Below are 17125 nucleotides of genomic sequence, written 5' to 3' on the forward strand. Positions count from 1 at the left end.
AACACTGTCATATATTATTAGGTGTCCCGGAGTTCCAGGCACATAATGCATGTCAATCAATGCTGTAAATGTGTTGTTACCTCCTATTACCAAAGCCCATGGACTCATTTCCGTAGTAGGGCAGGCTTCTGTTTCCAGTCAACCTCTGAATCCAAATCTTTTCTTCCCTTCAAGTAAACACCAACCTCGGCTTTCCCACAGTCCTTATTTGCCATCCAGTCAATAAATCCTAACAGTGGCCACAAAACTTCGGGTCAGTATCTGCTTAATATCTTTCCTCTCTGGCTTTGATCACAAAGACAAAATGAAGACTCCAATTTCCTGATTGCTTATTCGTATGGAAAAGCTTTCAGGGGTTTTGAAAGGTCTTCTGGCCCATATTCTTTGAGCAACTCAGATGCATCCTACCTTTGTGCTCACACATGGGCCAGATGCTTGGGATACAATGAAGAAACCAGCTCACCCTCTTGCTCTGTTTAAACTCCAAACCCTAGGTAAGACAGTAAAGATCACAGAGAAAAGCTCTTTCATGTTAAAAGAATTATTAATTCCAGTATTGTCACCACATTTCCCCCTTTCCTTGTAAAGTATTTATTTCTCTACTCTCTGTGCCCACTGACCAGGTTCTTTTCAAGCCTGAAGCCAGCAGAAAGGAAGCAGATTTTTACAGATACATCCTGTCGGCCATCCCTGGGCTCACCAGCCTGGCTCCCAGTTCCAGGCCTGTCTGTGCTTTGCGCTGGGGAAGGGAGGATTTGGACAGCTCTGTCTCTGCCAGGGAACACTGGCTCCAACCTGGGGCAGCAACAGAGCAGCACTGTGTCCAGCTTTCTCTCCAGGGAGGGCACTTGCTGGGCATTGGGTCATTCATCCCAAAGCGACCAAGGTGGATCCCAGGCCTGGGTGCTCTGTGAAAAGTTATTTCAGTGGCCAGGAGAATTCTGGATTTTAATTCACAAATGGTCCAGCCAAACAAGTTCAGCACTTCTGCTGGGTTTGGCCTTTCAAATAAGGAAGCAGTAATACCAGGGCCTTTTTATTTATAAAACAAGATAGTAAAAGGTTTACTTTGGTACCTGTATTTTTTTTTTCCATTTTTAAAAATTAAAGTACAGTTGATGTACAATGTTATCTAAGTTATAGGTATACAGCAGAGTAATTCACAATTTTTAGAGGTTATACTCCATTTATAGTGATTGTAAAACATTGGCTATATTCCCTGTGTTGTATACTATATTCTTGTAGTTCATTGTATTTCTAATACCTTGTATCTCGTAAGCACCTATATTGCCCCCTCCCCCTCCCTTTCCCCATGGGTAACTACTGGTTTGTTCTCTGTGTCTATGAGTCTGCTTTTTGTTACGCTCACTAGTTTGCTGCATTTTTTAGATTTCATATTTAAGTGTTATCACGCAGTGTTTTTCTTTGCTGGTTTATTTCACTCAGGATAATATCTTGCAAGTCTATCCATGTTGCTGAAAATGGCAAAATTTCATTCTTTTTTTATGGCTGAGCAGTATTCCATTTGGTGCCTGGACTTTAAACACACCCCCCCCCCAAAAAAAAATGCCACTGAGCTCCAATGACCACTTTAGCCTAGGTGGGCATGTGCTTAGCTCCAAATCCTTTTCCAATGAACACACTCTGTGTTCTCATCTCTCATGTGTGAAGCCTGACTATATAGGACAAGAAAAGATCAACCCCATCAGCCATAAAAAGGTCTTGGAGTAGACCAAGGCTCAAAGAACTGAGTCCCTTGAGAATGCACAAACACCCGGAAGCAGTTCTAATTTCTCCACTCAAGCTAAGGTTCTCCAGGTGTGATCCCAGAATCCCGCATCACTTGGGAACTTGTTACAAATGTACATTCTCAGCCCTTGGCCTAGACCCACCAGATCTAAACATCTAAATGTCTAATCTAGCTGTCTAAATGATTCTGATGCCTGCCAAAGTTTGAGAACTATGACCTAAGGCATACACAGTCTACGAAGTTGGTGACTACACAGTTGGTGACTACACAGTCAGTGAACACAAAGTGACAAGTAAATGAATGATGAATAAATGATAAATCTTCAACTTGACTGAACCAATGCCCAATATAAGCTGCTCCCAAGTAATGGCTGAAAGACAGTACAGTGTGCCCCCTTCATGTCTTATGAATGCTGGGGCATAAACTGTAATGATCTGGTCGTGGCCTTGCCTCCTGACCCACAGTCCAAACCCCTCTCAGTTTATGACACTGCCCCACTGAACACCTGTTTGCTGCCTATGCCAGGCTCTCGCTGGCTTTCATCTCTTTGAACACACGGTCTTCCATGGCTGGAATCTTTTCCTTTGTGCTCTTCCCCAAACCCCTATTCTTTTTGTGCAGCTAATCCCCACATATGCTTTTGGTTTCAGCTTAGAAAGTCACCTCCTCCAGGAAGCCATGCCCCCGGAAGATATCCATAGCATCCTATGCATCCTCTATTAAAGATGTACCCTTTCCTACCTACACTCCTGTTTACTCATCTTGCTCACCCACTGCAAAACTCTTGCCTGCACTGCAAACTCTGTGAGCCAGAGGACTCATTTATCTCAATCACTGCCATACCTCCAGCACCTTGAACAGCGCCTGTTAAATTATTTAATCAATGAATCCTAATAATAAAATAACCTATGTGTGTGTGTGTTCACAATAGATAATATATAGCTGTTTTAATTTATTATTGATCTCATTGATTCATAGACATGAATCATTGACTTTTAGTCTAGAAAAGAGACCTGTAGATATAAAAAAATCATAGTTCAGCATTTCTTCCTTAACAAAAGAATAATAATTCAGCATTTTCTTCCTTAACAAAACTGCCCACACATCCAGTCTTATTTTTTTTTAACACATACACACTCCTGAATATTTGGTCCCTGATTGAAACACCAGCCCCTGTGAAAGCCTGTGTATGAAAGCTAACTGCTCCTTTTGTCTGCCAGGTCAGAAGAAAATTGAGATTGACTATAATATTTCCACACAGGACAATGTGTAGGAGGATCCAGCATCGCAAGAGCCTTCCTCCTATTTCATATGTGCACACTGTCCATCAACTGTAATTTTTGCCAGCTTGATTGAGAAATAGTCAAAGAATCCTGGATGACCATCAAACCCAGGACAGCTCTGAGCTCCCAGAGCACAGAAGCCAGTGAGCTACCTCTGCAAAGCCCAGAGCCCTGCCAGGATGCTGACTGATTTCACAAGATCTGACCCTGTCCCTGTGGCTTCACTGACTCACAGTGCAGGACTCACAAAATATCTAAGATCCAACCCATCTGTCTGGGGTCTGATGGAAGCCAGCCCACACAGGGCCATCTCTGAGGACACCCGTGCCCAGGTTTCCTTGGTTCTGAGGCATTCTGGCATCCAAGCACATACCTTAACTTTCCATGGAACAACCTGCAACCTCAGAGATCAGGGCAGAATGCCACTAGACTGTGCTATGATACAGTGACACGGTCAAGGGAAGTGGATTCCTTTGTGCTTCCACCTGGGCATTTCAAGGGAAACCTTATCCAGCCTCATGAGCAATCTGTTGGTGATATTATCTCTATTTCACACACAAAATAGATATTCAGAGCTGTTAGATCTCTTACCCCTGGCCACTGTCACTTATCCCTCAACTCGTTCCAAAAAGGATTTATATCAGCTTACAAAACGACATGCAGAATGCAATAAAATGAAAACTTACTGAATGAGGAAAACAGGAAAGGCTCAACAATAAATTTCAACAAACACATCTCATCTGAACCTTGACCGGGGGAGGACTTACTTCCAAGCTCATGCAGTTATTGGCAGCACACCCATCACTTTCTAAAGGCACCGGTACTGACAGCCTCCTTTCTAGTCTTCGACAGGCCACACTCTTCCCGCACTGGGGCCTGCCCTTCCCCCGCCCATTACAGGCCCTCCCCCAGTCCTTCCCATGCTCTGTGGGCTCCACTCCAAGGGGCACTCCTCATGAAGACCTTCCCGTCTACCTTATTCCAAGTTGGTGCCCTCAGCCCACCTTATCACATCACAACCAATTCCCCCGTTCCTCTTCTCACGGCTGACAATGCCTTGTTTCTTATTTATCGCTGTCTGTCCATGGGCTGTCTGAAGGAATAGCCTTTGGATCTCTTGTTCAGTCCCTAGAGCAGTCCCTGGCATGCAGCGCACACACACATGCAAAAGCTGCAAAGGAAGTGAATTAAATGACTAATGAAATCCTCCTTTATAAGCTCATGGCAGAAGCAGGATATTCAAAACCTTGAGTGGACAACGATAGACTCTGAGAGCAGCCATACGAGCTCCAGCTAAGCTCTGAGAAAGAAACCCAAGAGCAGGTGTCCCATCAGGCTGGCCGCTCAGGTTTCATGGGTGGCCCTGAAGTGAATCCCCTCACCTCTCAGTGCCTCACTTAGCTCAACAGTAACATAAAGAAAACATTCCTCATGTCAGCCAACACTCTTGTGGCTGGAAAGGGCTTTTTACCTGTTGATAATGAAAATATAATAAAGCTAAACCACACGGCTTCCTGCTCATTGAAGAGTCATCAAAGTACCGTAAGCAACCAACAGAGTTGCTACAAAATAATTAGTGTTTTACCTGCTACAATGACACTCATTCAAATCTGTGTTCAAAAGCCCCATCTAATTACAATCCAGAATACAATTTTCTGAGGAGAAACACTGCAGGATTCCAGGAAGTTTATGCTGAAAATAAACTTCAAGCTAACATTAAAATCAAACTGAAATTACATTTAACCTTGAGCCAGGAAGGTTGTGTAGTGAATTAACTTGGCCCAAAGAGGGTCTGGCTTTGACCTTTAGCTCCTGGAGAGTAATCTCTAGGCCCCTGGAATGCCCTGCCAGACAGGAGAGTCTTTTTTTTTTTTTTCCTGGGCCCTTTGGGACTTCCTTGCTGGCTCAGATGGTAAAAAGAATCTGCCTTGCAATGGAGAAGAACCAGGTTTGATCTCTGAGTCAGGAAGATCCCCTGGAGAAGGGAGTGGATACCCACTCCAGTATTCTTGTCTGGAGAATTCCATGGAGAGAGGAGCCTGGTGGGCTACAGACCAGGGGGTTGTAGAACTGAACACAACTGGGGGACTAACACTTTTGGCTATGAGACTCTAATAATGTGCTTTATGCTGGGGGCTTTGGGCCACCTGATAACATTTTCAACCTCCAGAAGAGCTGGAGACTTAAGGCTTTAGTATGACCTCTGGGAGGGGCTACAGAAGGTCAGCCACACAGGCAGTGGGTGATCGAGTTCCAATTAAAACCTGGGATTCTAAAAGGCTCAGGAGAACTTCCTTGTGATGCTTCTATAAATAGAATCACATACTGTAACAAGAAGAGTCAATGCTAGTTCATGACTCCACGGAATAAGATGGTGGCAGAGGTCAATGCAGAAATATCTATAGGTCAAAATACCACACAGGAAGATGGCAAGCACAAATGCCACCCATCTATAGACAGAAAGGACAGACTGAATCCAGGAGGTCCAAGTGGCTTACAGGTGAGCTGTGAGTAGGCAGAGAAGGAAATGGCAACCCACTCCACTACTCTTGCCAGGAGAATCCCTTGGACGGAGGAGCCTGGTAGGCTACAGTCCACGGGGTCGCAGAGAGTCGGACATGACTGAGCGACTTCACCTTCAGAAGCAGATTCTGTGACTCAGAGGCATGCTCCTGGCAGTCACAGTAACAGACTCATGCAGTAAGACGAGCAGATCGTTTCTGAAGCATCAAAGATGACAGAGGCTCTGACTATTCTCTGAAACGACAGAACAGCGTGCACATTCTGACTAAAAGTGTGTAACAAGCGTAGGGATAAAGACCTAAGGTGAAGTTGACACTGGGGGTAGAAGTCACAAGGAGATCAGAGAGAATAAAGATGACAGAGAGGCTATGAAGGGAGCTAAGAAAACCTTCCCCAAAGCAGAACTTCCAGGAGTGATGCTAGATGAAATACGAAAGAGGAGAAAAGACATTTCCCAATACCAAGTAAACCTAAAATCCAATGCTGGCGTGAGACAACGGCCACAAATACAACACAGTATATGTGCTAAATAAGGATAAACACAATCAGCATCTCTAAGAAAGCAAAGAAGAACATTTACAGAGGCCCAGGCTGAAACTTGAGCTGTGCCTTCAGCTTAAATCAATGTAGAAAATGAAGGCATCTCAGGCAGGGGAAAGACATGGACACAGAGGAAGGAACTGGCATTATATGTTTAGATACAGTGAAGGAGCAGCCTAGGACTGACTCTAAAAAAAAAAAGCAAAACAAAAAGGAGTGAGCTACTGAGGAGGAAAAACATGTTGAACTTTAAGGGCTGAAGTCTACTGCCACCTGGTGTCACCTTTATTACAGATACAGAGTGGCTGCTCATCCTGAAAGTTGAGTTTGCCAAAGGAATAATGAAAAAGCATGTTTAGAACATCACACTATAAAATGAACATCTCATTTGATTTAGGACCCTAGTTCTAATGGCAATTTGAGACAACTCATTAAAAGTTGTAAACAGAAATGTTCCAAGAACGTTCTTCTTTGAAACAAGGCAAGATTGGCTTGATTTGAATTATAGAATAGCAGTTAGCCTTATACGATTTTCTCATACAAACAGACATACACACATAAAGTCTGTATTCCTTGCCTGGATCCCTCCTCTTGTTTTATAATAAATGGTGAGTTTCCTTTATAGGAAAACACAAAGTGGGTCATCCACAAAGGCTGTGATCTTCCCCTGGAAGGAAGCCACCGGCAGTCCCCGGACGCCATTATCTCCAACACTGCGGTGCTGTCGGGGTTCCAACGTTCTCCTGCACAAACTCCCACCACCCACCTCCCAGGACCTCAGCAGGAAGGACATGTCTGTGAATCCTCTGGCCTTCCTTCAACTCCTTACAGATGTAAAAACCACTGCATGAAAAGAAAAGAACATGTCCTAGACTGGGGATCCCCAGCCATTTTCCCAAACCGAACAAGTGAGCAGAGCTCTCACTCCAGTGAATTATACCCCACAAAGGGGAGTGAGGAGAGGAAAACAGTCCTGAGACAACCGTGGTCTGCAAATGCCTGGGCTTCGCGACAGTGCACATTCTTTCTTGGCTGCTCTGAGATGTGGGCCTGCCCTAACGGGAGAGGCCCGCTTTGCTGACAGGTTATACACTCACTTGCAACTACTCATCCAAGATTCAGACCTGAGTGTGGGAAGAAGCCCACGGCTAGCGTTTCACCAGCCCAAGGTAGAGGTGGTCTCTCTCTCCCCAGAGTGGCCCACACAGCCCAGCCCATCTCCTGGCTTGCTTCTCTCCTGGGGCTGCCAGGGCTGGGCTCGTCAGCATGGTCTATGTCAGGGTGGTCAGCGGACCCCATACTGGCTGCTGAGGACCTCCAGGGAGGCTCTGGGGTTGGGGGCAGCCTACTTCTCCTGGATTTCTCAGCTGGCAGTCAAGACACAGATGGAGAAGGCAACACGAGGCTGGGGGAGGGAAGTGAAAATAAAGGATGAGCGAAGAAACACAAAGACAGCATCTTCTCAGGGGAGCCTATGTTGGAATCCAGATATAACTGAAACGATTTCACATTCATGCTTCCACAGGATACTACCTACCTCCCTTGCTACCAGAAATGTCTCAGTAAAACACCATCGAAGGCTAATGCATAACACTTGTAAGGGAGATTAACTAACTGGAGGACAACTCAATTTTTAGGTGATTCATGATCAAGTTATTTTGCATCCAAACATATTCAGTGGGTTAATGAAACCAAATCATGCTGATCACAAAGACTTTGAATATTACATTTTTATACCAAATGAGGCCATGACCGGTGGAACTAATTTGTGAAGAAAAAATAAGCAAAACCAGAAAAGTTTCCCAAAAGAGAGAAAAAAAAAAGTCTTGGCTACTATGTAGTCATCTCTTATTTATTTGCAAAAGTTTTTGAGTTTTTAGACAATAGACAGTTTACTATTAAAATTTTTGAAGTGGGTAAGACTAAAATAAAATGAGTTCTAAGTCCTAGACATCTCAAAAGTAAACTCTAACTCAGAAAAATCACAATTGTTATTTTGATCTTATAGGAAGAACTATCTCATATTTATAATAGAATTCTCCCGGTGGAAATTGCCACATAATTAAGGAAACCCAAAAGCGGTAAAACTTCCTCAGAGAAATACCTCCTGTATCCTCTCCCTCTCTACGTAACAAATACAATGGTAATTGGAAGGTTGCATTCGTATATTATGCAACTTTATTCTTTGTCTTAGAGGAAAATACAGATATTTCTTTGAAGGATAAGGAGAAAATGAAAGGAATTGAATTTATATACAATTTACATAGAGGACTTTTCATGATATCAAGACATATCTCTCTAGTCCTATACTGACTCATAAAAAAGATCACAGCGCTTAACACACAGAACAGTGTTTTAAGCTTCGTTTTAGAAATTCCACCAATGACATAAAATAGGCAGGAAAAAATTTACATGTGTGGAATGTCATGTGATAGCTATTTTCTTCTTTATTCTTTTTCATGTTACTTAAATATTATACAATGAACATGTATTGTGCTCTTTTTCTGGAGTATAATTGCTTTACAATGTTGTGCTAGTTTCTTCTGTACAATGAAGTGAATCAGCTGTATGTATACAAATACTCCCTCCCTCATGAGCCTTCCTCCCTCCCCCACTTCCAACCCCCCCCACCCCACCCAAGTCATCAGAGGGCACCGAGCTGAGCTTCCTGTGCTTAACAGCAGATTCCTACTAGCTATCTATTTCACGCATGGGCATGCTGCAGTCCATGGGGTCACAAAAAGTCAGACACGACTTAGCAACGGAACAACTTTTGCATATATGTCAATCTTAATCTCTCAATTTGTCCCACACTCCCGTTCTCCCACCCACATCCATTCTCTATATCTGCATCTATTTCTGTCCTGGAAATAGGTTCATCTGTACCGTTTTTCTAGATAAGGCAAAAAACAACAAGTTTTTAAACATTTACAATGCAATCTTAACTTACATATTTCATTCAATGTCACAAAAGAGAATTTTTTTTCATTTTTAATTGCTCTGCAGATACATCAGTGAGACTCTATCTAATCTGTTCTCCACAATGAGAACGGGAAAATATACCAAGTATCAGAAAAGTAAGTGGCTGAGCAGGGGCAAGTTTCTCCAAAAAAAGGAAGGTACATAGGATAAAGCAGACTGCCTGTCTATCACATGCCAACATGGCACTGCCCATTGACCTCAGGCCTTGGAGGAGCACCACCAGGTACCTGCTGCCATGTCTAGTCTACAGACAAAGAATCTGAAGCTCAGCAAGCTACCAGGACCACACAGCTAGCAAGTGGCAGAGTTGAGGTTACACCCAGCCTGGAACCACCCAATACCTTCTTAGTCCATTGCTTCCCAAAGGCTCCCTAAGGTTTGGTCCTTGCTGGAGATCACTTGAGAACAGAATTCTCTTTCCATGTGGACTCTGTTTCTTTCCTTTCTCCTGCTACATCTGTGCTTGGAAGAAAGAAAGAAATCCAAGATCTACCCAATACTGGCGACCCTCACTTGAAAATTCATGAAGGTGAACCTCTCAGTTGGAGAGTGAAGTCATCAACAAAGTGAGTGACAGTCAGGATCGCCCAGCTCTGCCTTCCTGAGCTCCCCTTGCCTCTTCCAGGGAGTGGCTGGCCTGGAAGAGGGCTCTGCCCCTACACCACACACAGCAGAACATAAGCTCACTTCCCACCATACTCTATCCTCCAAACCTCAGTACACAAAGATCCTGAGAGCATTCTCAAAAGCTCTCCAAACTCAGGCAACCAGCCCTTTACACAGTGTCTCCCCTATCCCTTACTGTGCCACTGTAGCAACTTTCAAGAGCAGAAGGCAAGCATCTGTCTGGCCCCCTAACAGTTTCCATTCTCTCTGTTCATGTCAACGTCATTTCTCACGATTGCTGCCAAGGTGCTCATCATATTCCTGCTCACAGTCCAGGGATCATAATACAAAATAAATCACCAAAGAGCAAAGAAATAGAAATTTGCAAAAAGGGATGAATCTCTACAGGCCTGCTCTCCAATTTTTGCTTTCAACACATTCCTTTGAAATGGGATGAAGACCAAAGGTGTGGACTGCTAGGGTCCTGGGAGAAGTATAGCCTTTTCATTCTAATTCAGACCGAGAAGGGTCCAATCCAAATCCATGCCTGGGCTAGGAGAGCATCCAAAAGAGGCCTTAACACTGGCTAATCATTTAATTAATGATAGAAGATATGATAGTAGCCAACAATTACAGAGTACTTATTACTCTGGGGCACTGGGTTAAGCAGATGTATTTACGTTCATCATCTCACAGAATCTGAATGATGGCTCTTCAAGGTAGGGTCTTTTACCATCTGCATTTTCCAGATAAGCAAACCAAGGTTTGGAGAACTTAAATAATTGTTTAAGTTTGTAAAGCTGGGCTGGATTTTTAGCTCAGAGAGACCACAAAGTTCTTAATTACTGTGCTCTATTGCTTCCTATTCAAGATGCCCTGGTGGCTCAGCGGTAAAGAATCCACCTGCCAATTCAGGAGACATGGATTCAATCCCTGGGTCCAGAAGATCCCCTGGAGAAGGAAGTGGCAACCCACTCTGGTATCTTTGCCTGGAGAATTAAATGGAGAGAGGAGCCTACAGTCCATGGAGTCACAAAAGAGTCAGACATGACTTAGGGACTAAACAACAACTGCTTCCCATCAGACTTTTAAGTGATGGGTATTTAGTTTCAAAGTGAAGCCTGGTTTGTCTATCCAGGTGCTTAACTCACTCCAGAATGTATTAAAGATCTTTCAGTTTCAGTAGACAAGGGTGAGGTCAGTCTATTGGGTGGTTTAGGGAAGAGAAAGAAGGGAACCCAGAGAATTCAAATTACAACCAGAAAATGGCTTGAAGAAACTAAATACATGAGTTGGAGCCAAACCGTTTGACAGATGCAGTCATGTTCAGGAATTTGTGATGACAGGGATCATCCTTTTTCACCACACTTTGAGCTGACTTTATAGAACTTTATCTTTTACATCCAAAGATTAAATAAAATTTTAAAAATCACATTTAATAAGAACTAGGGGAAATAAACTGCTGGCAATTAAAGAGTAAAAATAACTTCTCTGTGGCTTCAGACCACAGGAGTTTTCTCATTTTAAGAGGCATGGGCAAATCACTTAAACAAGGCCTTTTGGGGCTGTGTTCATCTCATGTTTCCTTCCACACCCAGTGGTGGTTAAAGTTATAGATAGTCACAGCTCTTGAACCCATGGAATCGTGTAGTAAATGGAAGTACAACCAGGCCAAATTCATCCATTCACAAATGCAACCTTGTAGCATGGATGCCAAAGCCAAGTCTCCTCTGTAACCAGTTGCTTTGTATGGAAGGGGGTTAATCCGAATTAGAAAAGGTTATGGAATCCACAGTCTTACTGAGAGACTTCCTTCCTCCGTCTCTTAAGCCCTGTTTCTATACTCCTCTAACTCTGGACACAAAGTCTCATAGTTGGCTAAAATCCAAGGAACTCTCATCTGGCCACCTCGTTTTCTATGTGCAGATCTGTTTGGGGCCAGACCATGGGAAAGACCTGATGAACCCTTCCTCAAACCTGGAATAACTGAGCTCACTGAAATACCCAAAGGCAGCCAGAGCAATTTGAGATTCCCACTTCTGCCCTATACCATTGCATTTCAGGCCAGAATTTGGGAAGCACTCCTCAATCTTAGAGTCAAGCTAACACCTGGAAAAACCCTAGGGTGTCCCTAGCTTTCCAGTGAACCTGCAGACACAAAAACAATCCCTTATAGAAGATAACTCTGAAGTACTCCCTACAATTTCTTACTTTGAGACATAATGTGGGACTGATTCAAGAGGAGATCAGTCTCAAGACAAGAAAGAAGTAGGGGTATTTAGACTATGCTTGGGGGCCCTGGTACACCAAGGGATTTGACAGTTTCTGTTCCAAGGTCAAGTCTATCTCTGGTGTGTAACCCAAGCCCATTCCTGAAAGCACTGTGCTTACCGGTAGAAAGTAGTGTAGTCCACAGTTGAGTGGCAGGTCTGAAATTCCCAGGATTTGAGTTTCTGGCATTCTCGATGGGCTCTAAGCTTTACCTTCACTGTCCCTTGACACAGTTCAGGTACTGGTTTTCTCTGGGGTCTGTTACAGAACTCATTGGACTCCACTCTCCAGGACTCGGCAAAGTCATCCACATCAAACTTGAAGCTTCCATCTCCACCAATTAAGTCATCACGCTTATGTCCATTGTAGTTGCCACAAAGACCACAGAGTTTGCCCTTGAGATGGGGGGCAGCCATGACTTCTACAAAACTGTCTCCGTCCCAGGATATTTCCAAACCTAGAGGAAATAAGGAGCAATCACTCTTGAATCCACCAACACTTTTCAAGTGTAGATTCTTATACAGTACATATGACTATCCTCTAACAAGGAACACTAAGGACCTCACTGAAATCACGATTACCTTTCAATCTCTCCACATCAAAAATTGTGTGATATAACACAAATCAGTTATTGGGGCTTAGAACTTTTTAAATGTATGAGTTTTGCCCTTACAATGTTATCTTACATAGTGTGACTTACAGATGATTCTTCATTGATCATGTTACTCTAGGGTTTATATTTTTGCCCTTTTTCAGAGTAATTGTCTTGGTTCACATCATGTTTTCATTTATCCAACAACTACTATAATGTGGAAATGGAAAGATAACAAAGATGATAATTTGCAATGTAATTTTCTCTTTATCTAATATTCTCCCCATATGATGATATTTAGAGCCAAGTGAAAATTTCCAAATTATTTGCCATAGTGGAAGTATTAAAGTAATAAATATAAAGCTTCTGAACACATCCTCTTCAAAGGACAACACTCACACAAATGAAAACATTTGCCTCCTCATTATTTTACAGTCATCCATGAGATACACACAGCTGTTTAATCCATGGTTCCATGGTTGAGATGTTATGAGACTTAGATTGGGGTCTCCATGCATATCTGGGCTGATCATGAGCTTCAACATTTGAGTAAGCATGGCGGCTACCAGGCCACAGGTCAAAATTCCTCATGTGCTGGACAGAATCACCTGGAGAGCACTGTTCACTGAGGAAATGATCTTCACTCCACAAGGTTGAGAACATAATCCCCTCTTGGTTTGCTGAACTGATCATCTAAACAGTTGGAGAATTTGTCTGAGAACATTTATTTTCTCCTGACCTACTAGCCCTGAGTATCTAGGATTTACTATAACAAGTGACCCCACTGAAAAGAGGAATTTCTGTCATGGGTCGGACAGCCAGGCTCTGCTGTCACACAGCACAGATCAGTTTGATCAGGATGTCAGGAAGAAATGGTGTAGTATGTGATCACACTACCCATAAGACAAAGGAGAGGGTTTCATGGAGAGTCTTTCAAGAATCAACCCCGAGCAAATGATGATTCTGTTATTAACATTTTCTGTGTGTCTCAAGTGTGTGGTGGAAGCTCTTCTTACTGTTCTCTTGGTGTATCTTGGCAGTGCCTGAGCCACCCAGTGAATGGATGAACCAGGTACCAGTGCTGTAGATGAGCACCGAGGGGACACCTACAACAGCTCACGGTGCATTTCTGCCCTGGAACTCCTCCTTACTCACTGTCCCTGTGTCCTAAGAGTGACAGCCCACAAAAAAAGCTCTGTTTTAACAGAAAAAATAGAAAATATCCCCAGCTGTGTGTTTTCAATCTTACCCTCTTGGATTTCTGACAAAACCTAGTCTTTGATTTAGTCCTTTCTGAGTATCCAGAGAGAGCTGCTTCTTCTTCTTTTTGAAAAAAAGACTTTATCTTTGTTCCTGAAGGAGCAATATTAGCCTGATGAGTAAATGCTCAGAAGATGCTCAGAAGTTGGGAAATAAGGTGGTGATGAGAAAGAAGAAAGGGGTGGGGAGGGATGGAATGGATCTTGTTTGAATATAAAATTGGCATAAGGCAACATTAGTGACGTAAGGGCAGTAGGAGACACCCAGAAGTAAGATGCTACAGATAATATTCCCTAAGCCAATATTCCTTTGGTCATGGTCCTAGAGGAGAGAAACCTGGCCAAATAGCATTCTGTGAGCAGGCCTCACAACTGACATAAGAAGGAGTTACAGATCTGTTTTAGGGGAAATTATTGGAAGGATAAACCAGTGGTCCAAAACTGGATTTCTCAAGAAATAAACCGAAAGACTCACATGGAAATCACGAACGGTACCTGAAAAGAATGGAAGTATTCTCAGCCCAAGGCAAAGGGAGAGAAGGTTTCTTGGTCAGGAGAAGCAACTCAGTTCCCGAAAGCAATTGAATAGAATTAGGTAAAAAGAAGGAAAGAAGGTCATAAGAAAGTCTCTTTTGGGCTTTGGGAGTAACTGAGTGAAGAGAAGACAATGATGGGACAAGGTGATCAGAGCAAGGACATGCTGCTAGTCTGTCCACACACTGGACTGATCTTCTGTGAGGATCTCAAACATTGGGTCAATTCTGACAATCACAACTATTGTATAAAACAATTTCTATTTCTTCATGCCCCATCATCGAACACATTATCTGGCACATAGTACATTCTCACTAAATGAATGAATTACCCTGCAAATTGACACAATGAGTCGGCAAAGCCAAAGAAATTTGTGAATTTCATGCCAGTTAAGACACTGAAATAACATTTTGAAAAAAGACAAGCAAACTATAATTTGATTTGTAATATACTCTCTAAGGTATAGAAGAAACTTGACCTCATACTCCTGTAACTAGGCAGCTGCCCAGCCAGAGAAATGAAGGGAGAAAATCAATTCCATACAACGCTCTAACTTTTAGAGCATAATTCCAAAGATTTTCCACCTTGCAAAATTTTCCAAACTACAAATCTCTTTCCTAGACAGGAGGCAAACACTGCTTTTCCAAGTGCCACATTTGTCGAGAATTTACATCCAAAAGAGCTCCAGCAAAATTACTGGCAGTGATACAATAAATTTGAGATTTTGGGCAACTGAGTTCATGGGAATTCAACTCACAGGGAACAAGTCAGTCATTCTTTCTTTGCAATGGACTGGTGGTTCCTGCATGCTTAAGAAGATGCAGGCCCACTGTGTTTTAAATATACTCTTCTCAAGACTCTGGGCTTCTCTGGTTGATCAGATGATAAAGATTCTGCAATGTAGGAGGCTCAGGTTCAATCTCTGGGTCAGGAAGATTCCCTGGAAAAGGGAATGGCTACCCACTCCAGTATTCTTGGGGTTTCCCTGGTGGCTCAGATGGTAAAGATTCTGCCTACAAGGCAGGAGGCTTGGGTTCAATCCCTGCATCAGTAATATTCCCTATCCACTCCAGTATTCTTGCCTGGCTAATTCCATGGATAGAAGAGCCTGGCAAGCTACATACAGTCCATGGGGTCATAAAGAGTCAGACATGACGAATGACTAACACTTGTGCTTTTTTTCTCAAGACTCTTGACATCTCTTTCATGAAACACAATCCTCAACGTAAGAGAATAATTTGTAATTCACTCCCTTTTCCTCTTTTTATCATTATGTTAAGAAGATATTCACAGAACAATGTTAGGCTTCCTATTGTGTTTGGATGACTTACTTGACTACAGATGACTTTGTCTATTCTTGTATCATATACACATGTATTTGCATGGTTATTTTTACTCTCTACATGAGTAAAATCCATGCAAAGTAAATTACAGTAGTGACAGGCAAAAAAAATGAATAAGTTGTAATTGAAAAACACATTGCTTTTCCAAAAGATCTTTTAAATAGGCATCTTATGAAAGGAAAATGCCATGGAAGTGTTTGAGGGTTTGGGGTTAGTCTTTTCTGCAGCTGGGATGAGTTTCCCAATTCTCTGCATGGGAAATTGGTAGAAACAACTGGCAGTCAGAAGGCCAAAGCTGAAGCACATGTCTCATCTGGGATGTGAGCAGCAGCTGCATTCCTTCCACTGGATGAAGAGTCTTCCAATTTTCCTTTTCACCAGTGAATGTTTTACCAACCTGTTTTCACCCTTCAAGTGTGTGACCTGGCTCCAGATTACTAATTTTTTTTCTTTTGGTGGGAAAGTTGTTGGTCTTTTATTTTGCGGTTGTTTGTTTATTTGTTTTTGGTTGTTATTGTTGCTTTTGCCGCAGTCCACTTTTAAGAGAGAGGAGGTGCAAAATCTGTAGACATACCATAGTGATGCTTAAAAATGGAGAATTGTTTCTGCTTAGAGTTTATACCAAAGAAATGTGTGTGTGTGTGTGTGTGTGTGTGTGTGTGTGTGTGTGTAGGGAAGCTTCACATGCTGCTGTTCATAGGGTTGCAATGAGTTGGACACAACTTAGCAACTGAACAACAACATATATATACTCCAGGTTCCTCAGATGTAGAGTTTTACCAAAAGTAAAATACAAAGCCACACTCCCACATGTTAATACTTTCAGGTGGATCTGACGTAACTGTTTCAGGTGGAGTTGATGAAGTGAACAGATGGCAGAAAGGAAATATTTTAAATGATTCGCTAAGTGCCGAGAGTTGGGCGGGGGAGAGAGGGGAGTTGTGACAGGAAGGAGCGGAGCTTTCTCAAGCTACCAAACCTTGCTCTGCCTTCTGTACTACCCAGTTGTTATTAGATATGTAACTACTGCTTAATTCCACCCAAGCTACACAGCCACCTGTGCTCTTCTGCCAAAAGATTCTATCATGAAGTGCTGAGTCTATAAACCACAGGGCCGAAGAGTCATTTCTCTCCATCTCCCAACTTACACCTGCAGTCTTGATTTAAACAGCTATTTCAAAGAAATATCCTTTGATCACTTGAGCTTATGAAAAAAAAATTATGGAGGAAGAACAAACATTCAAAGGATATACTGTAATATTTTAGATAGACAATCAATAGGTAATAAAAATGAAAACATCCCTAAGGGGTAGTACAAACTGAGATTTGGGGAACAGAGAAGGAAGGACTATTGTCTGGAAATGGAATTGTTCCATTCAGTAGATAATTTCAAAGCAATTTTAGCACCCAGAGATATGAAGTGTTCCCTAGGAAGCAGAAAG

At 42.6% G+C, this 17125-nt stretch overlaps 1 protein-coding gene across 2 annotated transcripts in view; it reads right to left on the reverse strand.

Annotated features, from left to right (window-relative positions):
- BMPER (BMP binding endothelial regulator) overlaps nucleotides 1-17125 on the reverse strand; it is a 257526-nt gene that overhangs the window by 61081 nt on the left and 179320 nt on the right. For both annotated transcript variants that reach the window (XM_069586706.1, XM_069586707.1), the window contains one exon: nucleotides 12076-12412. In XM_069586706.1, coding sequence (XP_069442807.1) covers nucleotides 12076-12412 — 337 coding nt within the window. The remainder of the gene's footprint in view (nucleotides 1-12075; nucleotides 12413-17125) is intronic.

This window comes from Ovis canadensis, chromosome 4 (genome assembly GCF_042477335.2).
Source record: "Ovis canadensis isolate MfBH-ARS-UI-01 breed Bighorn chromosome 4, ARS-UI_OviCan_v2, whole genome shotgun sequence".
Lineage (NCBI taxonomy): Eukaryota > Metazoa > Chordata > Mammalia > Artiodactyla > Bovidae > Ovis > Ovis canadensis.